Source organism: Crocodylus porosus, unplaced genomic scaffold (assembly GCF_001723895.1).
Source record: "Crocodylus porosus isolate Cpor-Errol unplaced genomic scaffold, CroPor_comp1, whole genome shotgun sequence".
Taxonomy (NCBI): Eukaryota; Metazoa; Chordata; order Crocodylia; family Crocodylidae; genus Crocodylus; species Crocodylus porosus.
This window is the reverse complement of record NW_017728886.1, coordinates 11,724,074-11,744,173: the sequence shown is the minus strand read 5'-3', so window position 1 is coordinate 11,744,173 and position 20,100 is coordinate 11,724,074. Positions and strand designations below refer to the sequence as shown.

At 42.5% G+C, this 20,100-nt stretch overlaps 1 protein-coding gene across 2 annotated transcripts in view; it reads left to right on the top strand.

Annotated features, from left to right (window-relative positions):
- The window catches only part of KMT2C (lysine methyltransferase 2C), a 287,322-nt gene that overhangs the window by 210,376 nt on the left and 56,846 nt on the right, over positions 1 to 20,100 (top strand). The window contains exons 26-32 of one of the 2 annotated variants that reach the window (XM_019530412.1): positions 8,831 to 8,961; positions 11,504 to 11,690; positions 14,884 to 14,988; positions 15,374 to 15,421; positions 16,609 to 16,746; positions 16,934 to 16,966; positions 17,051 to 17,170. In XM_019530412.1, the coding sequence (XP_019385957.1) occupies positions 8,831 to 8,961; positions 11,504 to 11,690; positions 14,884 to 14,988; positions 15,374 to 15,421; positions 16,609 to 16,746; positions 16,934 to 16,966; positions 17,051 to 17,170 (762 nt within the window). The remainder of the gene's footprint in view (positions 1 to 8,830; positions 8,962 to 11,503; positions 11,691 to 14,883; positions 14,989 to 15,373; positions 15,422 to 16,608; positions 16,747 to 16,933; positions 16,967 to 17,050; positions 17,171 to 20,100) is intronic. The other variant, XM_019530420.1, reaches the window with a different exon arrangement.

Here is a 20,100-nt window from a genome sequence, read left to right as displayed (position 1 = left end):
TCTGACCCTGGTGCTCTTTCCTGCTAAGGCAGGGGGTCGGACTAGATGATCTACCTAGGTCCCTTCCGACTCTAGCTACTATGAAACTATAGTGGTCTTTTGTTTTAATTATGGAAGAACATGGATTTCGGGTATTTTACAGAGTAACTTTGGGGGGTTTTTATCAGGGATTTTTCAGTTTTCAAATAGGAAACACCAGAATTCCTTCTAGGGACACCAGTGGCAGAACCCAGGCAGAGGAGCCTGCTCAGAGCTGGCACCTTGGACCCAGCTGAAGGTGGCTGACTTCCTGGCCAGTTGGGGCAGGAGGACATGCTTTGACAGTTCAAAGTAGGCCACCACACTGGGAATATCTTCTGGGCGATAGCTGCCTAGATGGCAGGGCAAGGGGCACACATGGCAGTAGTGCCACACAAAGGCCAACTCTGCAGCCGCTGGCAGCTGGCACAGAGGGGTAGATGCCTCTACTGGTTGTGCAGTCCCCCATCCGGGTCTGGCAGGTGTACAGCAGGTCACAGCCAGGCAGCAGCCCCCACTGCCAGACTGCTGCAGTGGGTAGAGGGTGCAGAGAACTCTCAGGGCTGCTTCAGCAGTCCAGCTTGCACAAGGGGTAGTGTCCCTAGGTACCAATTGGCTGAGCCCCAGAAGCAAGTAGCTCTGAGCTATTTGGCAGGGCAGCTTTTGGTACTAATGGGGCCAGGACAGGGCAGCTTTTTATACTGTTGGGGATGGCACAGGTACTAGCCCCAGGCTCTAGCTCCCCCCTGGCTGCAGATCCAAGAGGAACCAGGCAGGGTTATTTTGCCCCATGTGGCACAATTTGCCCCACACCAAAGTGCATGTCTGGGCATGTGCTCTGAGGCAAAATCCCTGGCTCAAATTTGCACTGTTTCTATTTGAGTTGCCTGTGTGGATGCACCCTAAAAGGATGACCAAGTATTGGGACAGACTACCTAGAGAAACTGTCAAATCTCTATCCTTGGAAGTTTTCTAGAGTAGGTTAGACAAATAGTTGCCTAGGATGGTTTAGTCAGGGAAGACCCTGCCTTGATCAGGGAGCTGGATAGATGGACTTGTGAGATCCTGCCCTTCCAGCGTAACTTTGCTATGATCCTGTGATGGGTCCCCAACTTAGAAATTGTTCTGTTTCTTTGGCTAGGGACAGAAGATGCACATAAAGCAGTTTAAGTGATCAGAGACTGGTTTAACCCTGTAACAGAACAAAAATTCAGTGTATACAAACCAGTTCCAAAATGGCTGAAACTGGTTTAAGATAAACCTGGTTGAATGTAGTATCAGACTTAGGATTTAGGTCACACAAGTTTATGGAACTTCTGAACCAGACCTCTTCCTGGTTTAAGTTAAATCAGAGTCCCCCAGCATCCCAGAATGCTTTGCTGCCCTGGGCTAGGCTGTGCCGTCTGCTCCAGAGGGCAGGGTTGGTCCTGCCTCTGCTCCCTAGCTAGAGCAGTGAGGGCTGGCTGACGTGGGGCTGGGAAACCTGGCTGGGGATGCAGCTGGGTCTGCATGGGGAGGGGGGCAGCCCCTGCCAGATTTTTCCCTGCTGGAGCAGAGCAGGCAGGGGGCTTGGGCAGGTAGGCTCAGGTGGAGAGGAGGGAGGGGGCTTAAACCCCCTCTCCCACCAGCATGGGGCCCCAGCCAGGGTATGCTTGGAAGGGGGCCGGCAGGTGACCAGCAGACTCCACCCCCTGTAGCAGAGCCTGAGGTAAGCAGTTGATAAGGGGAGGGGCATAATTCCCCTCAGCACCCCCAGGCCATAGGGGAGAGGGAAGAGGCTGGGGAACTGAAGCTGGAGGAACTGGGCCCCTGCCACATGTGAGCACAGGGCCAAGTCCTGCAGGACCAGACTGAGAGGTGTTGGCAAAGACCTGGCACAATCATCACATGTATGTGCTGGCAACAGAGCTAAGGGAACAGGAGGGGTCCCAGACTGCTGGGGCTGGTGTGACCAAAGAAAACAGAGCACTACACTTGCATTATAAAGCAGAAGCTGTACAAGGTGGGAGCCTGGAATGCCAGAGCAGAGACGAAAGACACGGATACGTGAGAGTCCTGCCAAAGGTGGTATAGATGACAAGCATACTAATGTCAAGGCACCCAAGGGCACCGGCCCTTCCCGCCCAGCCCAGGGAGGCCCAGGCGTAGGATCCTATGAGGGCTGGGGAGCGGGTTTAACTCCCCATTCTCCAGTGTGCTAGCTCCGGCCTGGCGCCTGCCCATGCCCCCTCTGCTCCAGCAGAGAGGAGGGAAAAGCCTAGGAGCTTCAGTCCCTTCCCTTTGGCACTGACTGGCAGGCAGGGAGCCATGGTCTAGCACCCCCACCCCCAGCTTCTAGCTGGAGCCCCCGCATGCATTTCGCTGTATTTCCTGACTCACAAGCGAGTGTCTGTTCACTTGCTTCTCAGTTTAATCTCTGCAGTTTAGACTAACCTGCAAAGACTAAATCGATTCAGCCTTGGGCTTTTTGACGTCTGTACTTAGCCTTTGTGTTACAGTGATGTCTGCTTCGTAAAAACTTTTGTATTTTGGAATTCCTCAGTTTGCTGTGAAGATATTCCTTTGCATTTTTTACTCCTTTTATGCAGAAGTATGTGGCCCTCAATTTTATAACCTGTGGGCAGGTGGCACATCTTTAGTTTGAACATTAATTTTTCAGCATCTTATCAGGATTTAATAATGGGCGCTTAAGCTTCCTAATCAAAGACCTGATTATAGTCTGCAAATTAATGAGGCTTATAAAAAATACATCTGTGGGGAAATTTTATTCATTTAATAATTTCATCTGTCTTTAATAAACATACAGATGTTGAAGCCTCAGACCTCAAAAGTTAAGTATACCGTAAGTATGTAACATGCGCTTTCCAGTTCTGTACTCTAAATGGCATATTTTAGTTTGAAGGTGGTTTTATGTAGGGAATGTAGAAATATATACATTGTAAATTTTTTAATTTCATCTGTCTTTAATAAACATACAGATGTTGAAGCCTCAGACCTCAAAAGTTAAGTATATCCTAAGTATGTAACATGCACTTTCCAGTTCTGTACTCTAAATGGCATATTTTAGTTTGAAGGTGGTTTTATGTAGGGAATGTAGAAATATATACATTGTAAATTTTTTAATAAGCGTTCACAGTTATAGCCCTTAAATATACTAAAAAAAGCCTCATTCTGTGCAGTGGTACATTAGAGATGTAACACAGCCGTAGAACTGAAATCAGTGGGATTACTTTATGGAGCCCTTGTACTACACTTGCTTGGACTGTGTAGCAGAACCTTTTCTGGATGATTAATTTACAAAGAAAAGTGAGGATATGCAACAAAAGGGAGGGGCAAAGGGGAAGGGGGCAGAGGCATGAGCATGACAAGTACATGAGTGTGTCTGTATTCTCCAGCCAAACAGTTGGAGTTAGTTAGTTAGTAGTTAGTTAGTTATTTGCTATCTGGTTGTGTATTAAGGGGAAAAATCCATTTGGGGATACTGGAGCATAGCTTCATGTGTTCTGAGTCAGCATAGCTGGAGTTAAGTCATTGGTACCATTCTGGCTTATGCCTGCTGAGAGTCTGGCCTTTCTCCAATGTTGATCTCTGTAGTTTTCCTTGCTGCTCTGTCCTGTTCCATTCTAGCAGAAAAACTACTCTCAAGTTATTCAGAGAGCAGGATGTAAGCAAAACCCAGTCTGCCTGAAGTTCTCTGAAAAGAGTACAAGAGACCAACGTGGCGAAGGGAGAGTTGCACAATAATAGAAAAGGAAGGAAACAAACGAGGGGGCCAAAGACCACACCAAAACAGAGAGAGAATATAACGTGGGAAGAATGTAAGCCAGAGGAGGAAGATAAAAATGAAGCAGCAGTGGAAGAAACAGAAGGAGATGAACAAAACTATTTGGGCAGCAATGAACAGGGAAAGAAAACGGGCATCTGATCTACCAAATGTAGAAAAATAGCAGGATAATGACCCATATAGACAGGAAGACAGTTGTGCATGCAATATAGCAGTGCCTCCTATGACACTCTCATAAGTAAGCTTAGGAAATACAGTCCATTCTTAAACTACTATAAGGCAATGCATAGCTGGTTAGATAATCATGCTAAAAAATAAATCATTAATGGCTTAGTATCAGACCAGACTAGTATCAAGTAGTGTTTCCTAAGAGTCTGTATTGAGTCTAATAGTCTAGACTAGGGGTTGACAACCTATGGTCCATGGAGCCCTATGATCTGGTTCAGCGGCATTTGGCAGTGGGCAGGTTTTGGCATCAGCCACTTGCCTGTGCTGCTGTGGGGGCTGGCGCTGGCTGCTGGTGCTTTCCTCATGCTGCCATGGAGAAGAATGGCAGCAGCAGCAAATAGGCTCTAGCACCCACCCATCCACCCACCTCTAACCCCACCTGGGGCAGTCTGGCCTGCAGCCTTGAAAGGTTGCCAGCCACTAATCCAGCCTGTACAGCATATTATATTGTATTTACTTGAATCTAAGACAATCCTGAATTTAAGATGGTTCCCCAATAATTAGGTTTTCTACATGGAAAATTTAAAAATTTGTTATAATTCCCCATATGTAAAATTTAATTATTGGAGGGTCGTCTTTAATTAATCTCCTGACCACTGCAGTGGGGGGGAGGGGAATAGATGGTTTGGGGAGGTTAAGTGGCTTGCCCCATGCTTGTACCTGCACCCCTGTTACCTCTGCCCCTCCCCCACAGCCTTGAGCCCCCTTTCTCCCCCTGCCACTGCTCCCCCTTTCCCTCCTCTCTGTGCACAGGCAGGCTCTGCCCTTGTCCTGGCCTAGGGCAATGAGCATGGCTCCAGCCCAGGTCCACCCCACAGCAGCTGTGCATGGTCCGCACCACTGCTACAGGGGCTGGGATGGGGTTGTGCTCAATGCCCCAGGCTGCAGCATGGGCAACACCTACCAGCATGGAGCGAGGGTAAGAGGCAGGAGGGGAAAGAAGCAGGCTGGGGAGCAGAGACAGTGTGGAAGAGGGGAAATGGAGGGAAGGGGCTGCAGGGTGCAGACGGTGGGGTATAGAGGTGGAGGATGGGGCAGGCGGCAATTACAGCAGTGACCCCAAACCTGGGTAGGGGCAGGAGCCTGAGCTGCAACAACCACCTGGGTAGGGGCAAGAGCCCAAGCCACAGGAGCCACCTGCTCATGTTAAGTCTGCTCATCTTAGAATTGCATAACTGCTGTAATTCAGTTTGTGCTTATTACGTTGGTACATAGCATCAAGATGGATGCTGTTGTAGGCACTTAGGATTAGGATTCAAAAATGACCATAATAAATTGGACAAATGTTCTGAAATAAATAGGATGAAATGCAGTAAGGAAAAGTGCAAAGTATTTGGGAAAGAACAATCAAATGCACAACATATGGCATGATGGCTAGGTCGCGGTACTGCAGCAAAGATCTGGGGCGGATATAGAAAATCTCAATCTGAGTATGAGTCAACATTGTTCTCCTTTTTCAAAAACAGCTAATAGCAAAAGGAATGTATGAGCAGTAGTGTTATACAAGTCAGAAGAAGTAATTCTTCCACTTTATTCAGCACTGGTGGGTCCTCGGTACTGTGTCCAGTTTTGGGCATCATGTCTTGAGAAAGATGTGAACAAACTGGAGAGAGTTTAGAGAGGAACAGCAAACTATTAGAGACATAGAAAATATGGCACTTTAAGGAAAGGTGGAAAGAAATGGATTTTAGTGTAGAAATGAGAGAACTGAGGGGGAAGTTTGTAAGTCTTCAAATACAAAAAAGGCTGTTAAAAAGACTATATTGATCATTTTTTCTCTGTGTCCACAGGGAACAGGACAAATGATAATAGGTTTAAATTTCAACAAGACACTTTTAGATTCCATATTAGGATGAATTTACTAATTCTGGGGGTGGTTAAGAGCTAGGACAGATTACCTAGGCAGGCTGTGAAATCTGTCACTGGCAGGTTGAACAGCCCTCTGCCTAGGGAAGTTTGCACTGAGATGATTCTGCCATAGGGAAGGGGTTGGACCAGATCAGTGATTCTCAACCAGGATGCCACTGTATCCTAGGATGCCGTGAGATCCTTTTAAGGCTGCCACATGGTACAGCACAGTATTAGCACTGTTAGGTATCCAACACCTACACATGATTCACAAGATAAAACTCAGAGATTATGAATTGGAGTCTATAGTGGTAGAAACACATCTGACCTGCTGTGGTCTTTGAGTTCTTTGCAATATAAGAATTGTTCTATTATTTTTCTGTAGTCAAAAAAAACCCCCTACAAACAAAACTTAAAGGTAAGAGGTGGTATTTTTTGAGGAGTGCCTTGAGTCGAAAAAGACTGAAAAACCACTGGGCTAGATGACTTCTTGAGGTCCCTTTCAGTCCTATTCTTTTGTGGCTCTAAAAACAGAAGTTTTGTGGGAAAGAATATATGAAGAGGGGACAGTGAATGGAATAATATTTTGATCCATTCCTTGACTGTCAAGCTGACGACTACAGTTTTTCCTAGTTACTGACTTTTGAGGCTACCTCGTGTGCATTATCTTAACAGTTCAGAATTCATAATAGTAGTCTACAAACTGTGAACAGCAGCTCCAGGGTATAACTACAGGAGTCTGGCTAAAGTTTTGATAATGGTTCTTCTACAGTATGGTATAATGCATTTTGTTACCTAACAATGTAGAAGGTGTATTGACTTTCCCAAGTAACTTACTGTAATAAGGTTGGGTTTTTTATTTTTTTTTTTTTTAAGTATTGCGCTTGCATGAAGTGGCTTCACTTGTCGGTCTCAATAAACTGTTGAATGGATGATTTGTCATACCACAGTGTTTTGCAGAAAAGTCTTTTATTTGTTTGTTACAAAAACAATTATTGCCACTTTAGAATGACTTATTCAATAAATACTTTGTTCTTTTTCAAGGGCTTTTGTGTACTTTTAGCAAAGGCTTCAGCACAGATCTATTGTAGTATTTGAAAAAATTAATTAAGTAGCATAGATTACAGGAATAATTCTGTCTTAGTCTTAAATAAAAAGAAGAGAAAAAGTGCTTAGGAAATCATCTTGACCAGATTCCCCATGTTTCATCGCCCAGAGAAGGAAAACAGTGGTACTTTCTATTATATCAATAAATCATGTGGAGGGGGAGCAGAGGAGACCTCTACTGCTGAATGTAGTAGAGCAGAACCACTCTAGTACGTGGGTAAGGATCTGACTAAGAGTATTCGAAAACCATAGATCTGTGTACAGTAATTTTTATGCAATGATTCAAAAAGTGTTCAGCACCTTTTTATGAAACATTTCTGTTCCCCACATCTATTCCAGGTCAGAATTCAGCTACTTTACTGCTCTCTATTAGCACTACTGAACTAGAATGACTAGGGGAGCTTGATTCTTTTCTGCCTTTATTCAGTATTAACAGAATTGTCACTTCTCAACTTTTAAAATTTCCAAGTGGAATAAATTTGTTACGGAAACTGAAAAACGAAGAATTACCCCAAAGGATAGGGCTAGGATCCAAAGTGACCTCCCTGGACTGGAGAAATGATCCACAATCAATGAGTGAGGTTCATTGATTGAACAAGTGTAAAGTCCTGCACTTGGGGTGGAATAGTTGTATTAAAAAATACAGAATGGGGAATTAGTACCCAGGTTGCAGTACTAAAGAGAAGGACCTGGGGGTTATGCTAGACCATAAGCTGAATCTGAGTCGCCAGTGTGCACTTGTTCCAAAAAGAAGCCAACAGCATGCTGGGTTGTATAAACAGGAGTGTCACGTGTGAATCACTTCCTTTGATTTGCTTATGTCTTGTGTTGTGTCAGATTTGACTGTATAGTTTTGCTAAAATGTGAGACAGTGTGTTTGTATAAGATGGCTTGGATAGGAATGATCCTGCCTCAGGCAGGGGGTTGAATAAATGACCCATGGAGGCCCCTTCCAACCCTGCTTCTCAATGAATCTGATTCTTCTGTTCCATTCAGCGCTAATAAGACCTCACCTGGAGTCAAGTTTTGGGCCCCACACTTCAAGAAGGATGTGCACAGTTAGGAAAGAGTGCAGTGCAGAGCACCAAAAATGATCAGGGGCCTGGGAGATGAGACTTATGGAGAAAGGCTAAAAGGACTAGGGTTATTTAGCCTGGATGAGAAGACAGAAGGGGAGTTTGATAGCAGTCTTCAAATACTCAAAGGGCAATTATAGAGGGGATGGAGATTGTGGCTGTAGAGGACAGGACTGGAAGCAACAGGTAAGCTGTAGCAGGGGAAATTGAGGCTGGAAGTTAGGAGAAGCTTTCTGACTATAAGGGTGGTCAGGGATTGGAACAAGCTAAGTTGAAAAGTTGTGGACCCTCCATCCTTGGAAACTTTCAGAAGCAGGTTAGACAAACACTTGGCTGGGATAGTTTAGTCGGGGATGATCCTGTCTTGAGCAGGGGGCTGGACCAGATGAACTTGTGAGGTCCCTTCCAGTCCTACTTCCATATAATCCTATGTTATTTTCACACAGATCTTTTAAAGAACAGTTCTGCTCTAATAACAATGAGTCTGCAGTGTACATATAGCTCATTTTAAATGACAAATTTCAAATGTGTAGAGGGGGCAGAAGGCACGCAAGGGAGTGATGCATTGTGTATCCTCTCTTAGGTACCTCTGACAACCCTAACCCAAATGACCAGGTGCACCTGGGTTGATAGGGGGATGGCTTTCAACACAAGTATGGAGCAAAAATCAAGCTATACGTTGGGATCCATAACAAGACAATTTTGTCAGTCTTCCATCATGTCCCTGGGAGAGAATGTTAATATATTCAGGCATGAATGTTTTCCTTAGGTTGGACAGAACAGCTGCCGGACACACCAGTTGATGAGTCTACCGCAGTCTCTGAAAATACTGAGAAAACAAAAAAGCGTTACAGGAAAAAGAAAAATAAACTTGAAGAAACCTTCCCTGCATACTTGCAGGTATAGTTATTGTCTTACATTATCCACTACATAAAATTGAGGTTTGCACTTGCCGAATAAGTCTTTACTACATTTGAGGAATAAGCAGTTGTTTTCTGTTATCTGTTTTTTTTATTCAACTGAAGTAAAGTATATGTATAAGTATATATAATATGTTGTGTATCTAATGTCAATAATACTCTTTCAGCTTATAGCCCCGTTTGCTTCTGAGAAATAATGTATAAATAAGGCTCTGTGTTCCTTTTTCCTGAGAAACTGAAATACTGCACCCTTCATTTGCATATTTGTGTATATTGAATTCTGTCAAAAGACTTAGGCTGAACCTGTCACTTCTCTTTGATATTATTAATATTTCTTTACAGAAAGATTTGAGAATACTGTCTGGTGAGGGGGAAAAAAGTGCATTTAATAGGGATAGAGAAAGATCCCTCACTAAGACTTTTTCTTTATTAATAAGAATGGCTTTTTTTTTAACATGAGCTCATTCTCATAAAATATAGATTAGGTTTATTGTGTTGTTTCTTAGTTCATTAATGCAAGGAAAAGCTGACTTTTTTTTTTTTAAAGTACAATTTTACCAATCAAAAAATGCCATGGCTTTCTAGGGCAAAATTAAAGATGAATACAATGAATAGATGAATGAACAAATAAAACATCTCAGCTGACAGAAGTTGGCTTGAAGACTCTATAGTCAATTGCAAAATCAGTGTATGGCTAATGTACTTTTCAGGACTCCAGTTTCGGCGAACGGTGTCTGTTATTACAGAACAAGGAGCAATGGTCTCAAGCTGCAGCAAAGGGAAGTTTAGGTTCAATGTTAGCAAGAATTTTCTTACTAGGAGGAGTAAAACACTGGGACAGTTACCCAGAGAGGTTGTGGAATCTCCATCCTTGGAGGTTTTTAAAACCCAGCTAGACAGTCTTGGCTGGGATGATCCAGTTGGGGATGATCCTGCTTTAAGCAGGGGGTTAGACTAGATGACCTCCTGAGGTCCCTTCCAACCATAACTTTCTATGATTCTATGATTTAATATATATGTCTGTTAATGAAACTATACATTTTCACTGACCTCAGTTTTTGTGGGGCTGATGCTCTTCAATGTAATTATATCTGCTGCTACTTAACTTCCTAAAAAGAGATGGATGGCTCCTCTAGTCTGGCACTCTGAAAACTTCCATTCAATTCCCTGTTCATCCACAGGCTTTTTGTAGAGTCTTTGAGCTTTTCAGTGATAATTTCCTATTGCACAGGAGGGTCGCTTTGAGGATATATAGTCTAAAGGTTGTGAATTGCTCAAATGTTATGGTAATGGATTGTACAGGTATCTAAACCCTGTTTATGGAGGGGAGAAATTTTTCTCTTTATAATCTAAGGCATAAATTTGAATCAGTAAAATTATACCAGTACAAGTGCCCCACCACTTCCTGTCCACTGTACATATGCCCAGCCTCACTCCCTAGAGTGGACACTTTTATTCCACAATATGTAAATGGCAGAGGGAGCAGATAACTGTATTAGTATATAAGTTTATAAGCTTTCATGTGTAGACAGCAGAGGTGCACCATGCATCAGTCCCATATAAGATCAACACTGATATAGGGAAAATTGACAGCATCAAAAATTGGCTTTTTTTGCCTGATGTGGCCAATAAATGCCCTGTGCACGTGCGCAGCTGCAGCATGCACATAGGCAGGAATGTAGCCCAGCAGCTTGGAGAGCAGCACTGACTGGTAAGTCTGCTGTAGGGGAAGGATGAGAGGAGGGAAGGGGTGTGTGGGGGGAAGATTGAGGCCCCCATGGTGAGCAGGGGCGTGGGTCACTGCTCAGCCAGGGCAGGATGGGCGCGGGATGGACCTGCAAACAGCACGTCTGGGGTGCATTGGGGAGGAGGGGTGCTCCCACCGCTGCACACCCCGGGAGGGGAGGATTGGGGGGTGTGCCACTGTGGGGTTGGCTGTTGCTGCAGCTGGGGACTGCACCAGGCTCTTCCCAGTGGGGGTTAGAACGTGGTGGCACTGGGGGGCTGGGCCAGGCTACACTCAGGGTGCGCAGTGGCAGCGCTGGAAAGGAGGTTACAGGGGGCTATGGCAAATTTTGGGATGGCTGCACTCCCCCAATCCACCCTCCCAGCTCCACTGCCACCTGCCCCGGGCGCAGCCTAGCCCAGCCCTCGCCAGGAAGAGCTTGGCCTCGCCCCAGCCCTCAGCAGCAGCCCACCTTCACCCTCACTCATGGCTCCATGCCATGTCCGCCCCACCTGAGCAGCACCTGCCCCAGCCCCACTCCCTCCCTCACCACCAGGGCCTCATTCTGTACCCCCCGCCACTTCCCCCACAGCAAACTTACCAGCTCAACACTGGTCTCCAAGCTGCCCAACTGCACATTGGAATCAGATCAGTATTGGCCAATATGGCTCCTTAAAAATCGGTCATCAGTATTGGCTCAAAAAATCTCTATCTGTGCAACCCTAGTAGACAGCATCTTAGACACAGGAATTTTTGTAAATTGGTTTACTTAATATTTTCTTTGTCTTTATTCTAGGAAGCTTTCTTTGGAAAAGATCTCCTAGATACCAGTAGACAAAGCAAGCTGAGCCTCGACAATTTATCTGAAGAATCACTTCCACTTTCATGTAAAACTAATCTGGCCACTAATTTCCTGGATCCATCTTCTGACCCCCTACTTAGCTCAGCCTCCAATCCAGCTCAAGCAAAACCGGGAGCTCAAGGTATACGAAACTAAAGTTAGTGATAACTCAGTAATTCTTGACATGTTTTTACTCTGATGCTTTCCTAGTTTTTGTCTCTTTGTTTTTGAAGCATCCACTTTTTGCCTTTCTTTAACTTAATCTCACGGGACTAATTTTATATTAAGTGATAATCCACAATTTGGTCTTTGTTCTAGAGTCACTAACACATAGATGCAGATCCACGGCTCCCTAAGAAGAGCATCAGTGACCCAAGAACACTCACTTTCATGTGCCTTACTGTTATTCTCATCAGTCCTCAATTATAATGTCAAGATTTACGAAAGTGATGTAGGAAAGCAAATCTTATATTATAAGTAGGCTGAAATAAGCTAATTAGGAAGGCTGTATTAAAAACCTGTTGAATATTAACTTTAAGATGTTTATTGTCTAACTTTTAACTTTGCCTTTTTAGCTGGACATTCAGATTTTTTTTGCTTTATCTTGTGCCCCCCAGAGCTTGAAACCCCTTTCAAGCTACAGTTTGTAGCAAAAATGAACCTTTCACTTGCTGCAAAAAAATGTTGTGTGTGTTTGCTATAACAAACAACTCTTATAGACAGGAAGTTTCATTCAAGGAAGCAATATAAAAAACTTTTGCCCAACAATCGTGGTGTTATGAGCATCCTTTTTTCAGTGTCTAAAAGCATCTTATTTTGTTCCTCTTTCACAAGCTATACGTCTGCATGGCAACGTCTATCTAGGCTGCTCCTTATTGCTTTGGAACCTGCTCTTCCCTCTTCCCACAGTTAGTTTGAAACAGCCCATATTCCATAATTTTTTTTGTAGGCATGCTGCAGAAGACATCTGTTTGAATAGAGTTTCTGGAGAACACTGAGGGTATGCTTTCAGGATAATGAAGGTAGTAAGTAGGGGTGCATACACACATACAAGGTCGACTTAAAACATGGCAACTTAACTAAGTTGACTTAAGTAAGTCAATTTAATTTAAGCCATGTCAGAACATACACACGTACAGCTCCTTCACATGTTGGCAGTCACTTCATAAGCTAAATCAAGTTAACTAATGCCACTCGAGATAATACACGTCAGTTGACTCTGCTCCACATATGTGCGTATGTTCTGACAGTTAAGTCAACTTAAAGCTAAGTTGGCTTAAGTGTCAGAACATTAGTATGTGTGTATACCGCCCAGCTGGCCAAGTTTCTGTGGAATTTACTCTAATGCTTTTGGGATATAATTAAGTTATATATTACTGTACCACTAATAACATTAGGTGTCTAGAGCCTCGGGTAGCCATCTTTATTATTTTAAATCTTACTCTTGACCTTGGTTGGAATAAAAACAAATACCAGAAAAGTGAGGATAATGACATAGAAGCAGAACTGTGTTCTGTTAGAGACCCAGAAGAACAGGCTAGTCATTTTTCCCTTTTGTGTTGCGTGAGTTTTCTTCTCCAATCCAAAACACCCAAGTAAGCCAGTGCAGTCAAATCATTCAATTGACACCATATGTGACCAGCCCTTGGCTTGGATCTGCAGCCGACTAAAACAACGTGGCTGTTTCCAGCATATGCTGAACTAAAAGGGTAAAAAGAATTTTAAAAATCCTCTAACATAGATGGGAAGAAAACTTGGAAAAAGTGATACAGTAAACACAACAGAAGTGGAGTTGGTCCATATGAAAACAGTCCACAAAGTTGATATTTATTATCATACCACACATACCTTTTCCCCAAAAATCAGAGTGTGCATCTTAAGTGGGGAAGCTGATTTTGTTCACTGGAATAGAAGCCAGGGTCCTGTAATTGCTGCCACTCCCCCCAGGCCAGCAAGCAGGAGGGATGCAGTCCAGGTTGAACCATTTCACAGCTGCTACCACTTTAACAATAGCTTTGAGCATCTGTGAATTACTTTAACACTGTAGCTTTTGCCTGAAGCAGCCACTGATCTAGCTGAGAGTGACTGAATTGCTGCATGCAGTTAGCTCTTGGGCACAACTCCTGTAAAAAAAAAAAAAAAAAAAAAAAAAAAAAAAAAATCTTATTTTCTATGTGGTGCCTTCCAAGAACAAGGCATGTGTTTTATTTGAGGGGGTGTGGTGTGTGAGAAAATATGGTAATCTTGCCTAGAGTTCTCTATCTTCACCATGAGCCATTTCCAGCTATTTAACTCAAGTTTAGATTTTATTATTACTACTATTATTACTATTGTAAAAAGGCAGTTACAGTATTCAGGATTGTGCCCAGGCAGCTCTATTGAACTATGACATAGGAAGAATATTACAGAAGATAGGAAAGTTGTTAACTCTGGCTGGATGTTGGTAAATTAGATTTTTTTTTTTCTGTTCCATCAACTCTTTGACCAGATATGCATCATCAGGTGGGATTTCTTGAAAGCTAAAGCATGATGAGCTGATCCTATAGTTACCCAGTCAATAAGCTGAGCTCATCGACACTACTTTAGGTGCCAGAATCCTTCCATTTGCATAATTACTGCTGTGAAGCTAAAATGCCAAAAGGTAAACTTGCATAACAAGAGCAGAACTAGGTGGTTGTTGTTGTTGCTGCTGCTTTTACAGCATTGTGCTTAGTTCCAGAAAGTCTTTTGTAGCACCAAGTCCGCTGAGTAAATAAAAGGTTTCCATAACTAATGTATTTCTGCACCACTTAAAGTACTCTCCCCTCCCTCCCTCCATTATGGTGAGTCCTTGTTCTTTATGCACACTAGTAACTGTTCTCCATTGATATAATTGCCTCTGTAGTAGGCACAGAGCAGCGCAGAGTAAGTGGGAAACGTTTTATCTTCTGAGGTTGTCTTCTGAGGTTGCTTCTGCTTTGCACAGGCTCCACAACAGGCAAAGCAGTGGAGACTGGGGCCATTGTCATGTCCAGTCTGACATTTACCCTGGTACAGTTGTTATCGGAGTAGTGGGTTCAAATTAGGAAAAAAGACATTTTCAGATCAGAATAAAGTCTAGCAAACTGAAGTAGTCAACTGCTGTAAATCCAATCCCTGTGTGTTCTCTGTATATCTTTACAATTCTCTTTGGTTTTTCTTTCCCTAATTCATCCAAACTCTTCCTTGTAACAGGTCCATGCATTATCTTTTCTAAAATCAAGTTTTTTCAGAGCATGTTAATAGCTGGGCAGATTACCAAAGAAATCTTCAAGGTTCATAGTTGTACTGATTTTAGTTTCTGTTGCCTTCTGTAGGTTCTTCTGATGACCCCTTAGCTGATCTTTCAGAGGTTTTGAACACGGATGATGATATCCTTGGAATACTTTCTGATGACTTAGTAAAGTCTGGAGATCATTCAGGTATGTGCTTTCAAGACTTCTTTAGTGGCTGTTTTCTTTGTTCTCTTGATTATAGACAGTCTCCATATGTTATGTTGACAAGGTATGCTTTGTATGGCTTTGATATATATGTAATTGTTGTATCTTAAGTATACTTCAATTTCAGAAGTTCTTTTATCTCCTGCTTTTACAAAACAGCTTTTCAGTGTTTTATTTTACTTAGCCCTTTGCTTTACTGCTTATGAGGAAATAAAAATAGCTGCTGTTGTCTATCGTACTTGCATAGCTTTTTCAGCATGCAGCTGTGTATGCTCTTGGTTTGTTTTCCTTTTTCTTTTTTGATTTTTTTTTTTTTTTTTTTTTTTTGTGTTATAATCATCCATTTTATCTGGTTTGGGTCCTGTAGGTCTTGATTTATGCACTTTCCAGGTTGAGAACTCACCCTCCCCATTTGGTAAGAAACTAAACAATGGATGATCCATTGTTAGAAGTAGTCCTCTTTCTTAGTGGTTTCAGCCAAAAAAAACTCTGTTTGTGCATGCATAGATGTTAGTGCTCCTTTACTGTGTCACTAATTCATTGTTTTGTTTTCACTAGCTTTCTGTTCTGTTTGCATCTAGCACTACTTGTAGAATTTGCACCGTGCAACCGATAGTGTTTTAGATATAGTTATCTAAGTTTTTTAATAGCTGCTGTTTTTGTGTTTCATGATACAAAACTATTTTTGTTTGTTTCTTGCATATTTCCAATATTACATAGAGTAATAGTATATAGCTCTTACTGTAGGGAGATACTTGACTTTAATTCAAACAGGTTTTTATTATGCTAGTATATGAAGCATGAATGAAAAGGTCAACTTCAGTCTTTTTCTTGTAAATGGCTGATGATTTGTCACCTTACATATAATTTCTAAAGCATAGTTTTATGATGACTAGGAAAGACATGCTACGTTATTTTTGAAAGTGGCTCATATTTGTCGCTGAAAACTTTTAAATACAAATGTCTGTTCTGTTTTTCCAAAACTCTTTTGCTTCAGAGACATTTATTTAACTTTTAAATGGATCCAGCATTTCATATCGTAAATAATATCGTAATTTCTCAACGCTGACAAATTATATTTTCTAATTTAATACAGAATATTTTTAGACCTTTATTAAAAGTAGAAACTCCTGCCATTATAATACAGGCCAGATACAAACTGTATTTTAGTAAATGTTTAGTGTAACAAAAGGAATCATGGCACTTTCAGGGCATAGTTAAGGTAATATGTAGCTGCTAGAGGAAATGCCTGTCTTTTTAAAATGAACACAATAAAATGTACTCAAAAGATTAGATGAGATGTAACTAAATTTAGGGATCCCATTATAAGAAAATTTGCTTCAAAGTCATCTAATATAGCCATTTAATTAAATTACATTCCTTTCTCAAACTGTGAAGAAAGCTAAATCAGATGTTTCTGGTTTTTATTGATGGTCTTCCTTTACCTTCCAAACCAACTTCTAGATTTTACCAGATCTGATTTAATTTACAGTCAAAGTGTAACCGAAGAAGTAGAAAATGTTTCTGGGGGGTTTTTTGTTCTCTCTCCTATGTCAGTAGATTTCATTGTTTTTAACTGACATCATATTCTTACCTCTTCAGCTGGACTAGATATTGGTCCCATCTCGGATGATCCTTCCTCTCTGCCTCAGCCAAGTGCTAATCAGAGTTCACGGCCCCTGAGTGAAGAACAATTAGATGGAATCCTCAGTCCAGAACTAGACAAAATGGTCACTGATGGTAAAAACCTTGTCTTACATTTTCATCACTTTTTAAAACAGTTTAAGTAAACATCTATTTTCTAACATGGCTGTTGATAAATTTCCTAAATCAGCCCTTGGACTTACCATTGTCAAATTAATTATATTGCACTATATCTAGAATAATAAAATTATTGCTAATTCTGTATTGTTTTTATTTTGCCCAGGTGCAATTCTTGGTAAACTGTACAAAATTCCAGGTATGTGTTCTTGAGGTTTGCAATCCCTTTTTAAGTATAGTTTATATGACAATATCAGCCAAGTTATACACAGTGTTTTTGCAGAGCTGGGAGGAAAAGATGTGGAAGACTTATTTACTGCTGTACTGAGTCCTGCAACCACTCAGCCAACTCCTTTGCCACAGCCTCCACCCCCACCACAGTTAATGCCTTTGCACAATCAAGGTACGTTCTTCTGTTTCATTTAAAAGCAGTGTGGCAGCCTGTACAAAACCAGTTTTGGATCCTTTACTATATAAAAGGAAGCCATGTTAGCGAAAATGCTTCTGAGGTCTTTTCAACCTATCTGGACGTTAAGCATCTGATATATGGACAGATTGATTTTGGTATTAAGAGCGGAAAAATATTTATCATATTTGCTTTTTTGTAAAATACTGGGCAATTGGGCAATTATTCTATACTACTTTAAGTATTGGTGACAAGGCTAGTTTCCTGTTCTGATATTCTGTTCTTTTACACCCTGAGTAGTTCTAAGTAGTCCAGCTTTCAAATCAAGGAGTTTGACTAATCAGCCCCTTAATTATATTATTTTTGTCTGTAAGACGGTGTGAGTGTGATTTATTATGCCTAATTTCTATTAAGAGTTCAGTTTAAGTTGAGTAGCATTGTTCAAACAAGAAGAGGGGATTAAGAACAGGTCCACAACATTTCAATTATTTTTGTCTTTTCTATTTCCCCACTTGTACTTTCATGTGAATCAATACAAGATGCTGATACCTGCACACTGGAAATCAGGGACTAATGGGTTTTTTTGAGTGTAGTTGCAAAAGCAAGCCAAACACATGTTTTCTAGCATTTGTCTATTGTGGGTGCCTGTGCACCTCAAACAGTTGAGCTCAGAGAATTTTTTTCCCTATCAGTACCCCAAACAGTACACATGTTTCTTTCTTCTCCTCATGCTCCGTACCAAGGATGTGAAAGGCTTCTTCCTCCTCTTAAGTTCCTTTCAACCCCTTGCGGCAGAGCTTCCGCAGTTTTTCCAGATTGTATGCTTGGCCTGCAGCCATTTTTCAAATCCTGTGCTACTCTATTTTTTTTTTCAGACTCTTTTTAGTTTACTTTTTATTCTTTCTCCTTTTGACTTCCAGTTTCCATCAGTTTTTCAGTGAAACATAAGACACTTCTGGTGTGTCCCATTTTGCTTCTCTAGCTGAGTAAGGCTTCATTTTTCCTCATCACTTTAGCCACTATGAGTCAGCTTCTCTGGACTGTCAACATCTCCTACAGTGCCTCAATTTGAGCTTTGTCCCTTCTTTGAAGAGGCTATGTGCCTTTATTGTTTTAGGCAGTCTCCTGTTTCTGGGGAGTATACCATTTGCAAATCTGTTATTCTGTGCACCTAAAAGGACCGTGAGGGCAGAGTCCAAATCCATGAGGTTGGCCTCTGACTGTACCTTCTGCAAATGAGGGCCATAGCTTGCAAGCCAGATAGTGTCATGGACCACCAGTCCTCTCTGGTCACTCTAGCAACAGTGGGCAGAGGCCAAAGCAAGGAAGAGCAGCCCTCCACTTAGACTGTAGCAGCCGGCTTGTGGCCAGGGGCAATTGCATACCATTAGCAAAATACAGACTAGATCAAGTCTCTGGGGAACTGGCACGCCATTAGTAAAATGCAGCCTGGATCCAGTCCCTTTGTAGGCAGGAACTCCAGTGGGTCTACACCCTATGCTCTAAATTTAGAGCATAGGGTGTAGACCCACTGGAGTAGAAGTTTCCTACCACCAGCCCCAGACTCCTCAACTCCAACCCCACTGTTGAGTAGGGAATTGTCTTGATTTCTAAACCTATTGAGTCTGTCAGTTGAGCTCTTCTCATTTGATGGTTCCTTTATTTCTAAGGAGGTTTATGGTTTCAGGTATGCCCACCCCATCTTGTCCATCCTCCTTCAAGGAAGCAGCATTGGCCCTTCATATCACAACTTCATGCTTCCTAGTTCCCTGTCTAGGGGCTGCAAAGACCCTTTCTCCATTCCCCAAGCAACAGGCAGAGTATTTAATGAGGCAGTCAAGAGGCACAATCCACTTCCATTTTCCCCTTCAAACCCTTTGGAATGGGATGACCCACTTCCTGCATGCTTGCTCACACAGCACAATAGACCACTGGTCTTAGATGTATCGCCACCTTTGGTTGGAAGTGTGCCTTCTCCTAATCCCCTCCCTACCTCCCTTTTCAAGGACTGTTCTCATGAAATTTTGCTTTCAGCAGAAGTGTCCTCCTTTCTATCTTTGGGGGTCTATGAAGAAGTTACTTTATGACAGGAGAAAAGGGCTTCACCCTGATTACTTTCTGGTTCCAAAGAGAAAAGAAGGATAGTGCCCCATCATACCTTCAGCTCACCACCATCTCCTTACAGGGTGTATCTACATGCTGTTTGTGTATAAATAAACTCTGGAGCTTATTGCTCCAGAGTTTATTCCTCCCGGGCACCACACCTGCACATGTGCCCAAGAGTGCAGCACATTGAGCTGGGTTGGAGCAGCCCTGGCTGGCAGGGAGCCTGGGGGGGTCATCCTGCCAGCTTGGGACTGCTCTGATCCAGCTCATTGTGCTACAGAGGGGCTGGCTGGGGCACGAGGGTGCTTCAGTACAGGGCTAGCCAGCAGGCAGCTCCCTCACTGACGCTCGTATTCCAGCCAGCTGGGGCTGTGTCTACATGTGCACTGCTGTGGAGTTTTTTAAATACAACTATACATACTATCCTGTTGGGGAATAAATTAATTTACTGCAGCCTAATAGGGGCACATATGCAGACACTTGATGTTTACTGTCGTGTGTAGACGCGCCCACAGAGAGTTTGATTCATGGTAGAAAGGGCTATGACCATTACAAGGTCCTCCTGTTTGGACTCTCAACATCCTTAACAGTCTTCACCAACATCCTCATGGAAATTCAGGCACTGCTCCCCATGCTGTATTTCACCTGGACAAGATTTCCCTCCAGACTTGCCTCAAATTTCTACCTAAGGTTATCACAGAATTTCACTGTAGCCAACAAATACACCCACCATAGATTTCATAGACATTAGGGCTGGAAGGGACCTCGGGAGATCGAGTCCAGCCCCCTGCCCAAAGGGCAGGAAGTCAGCTGGGGTCATA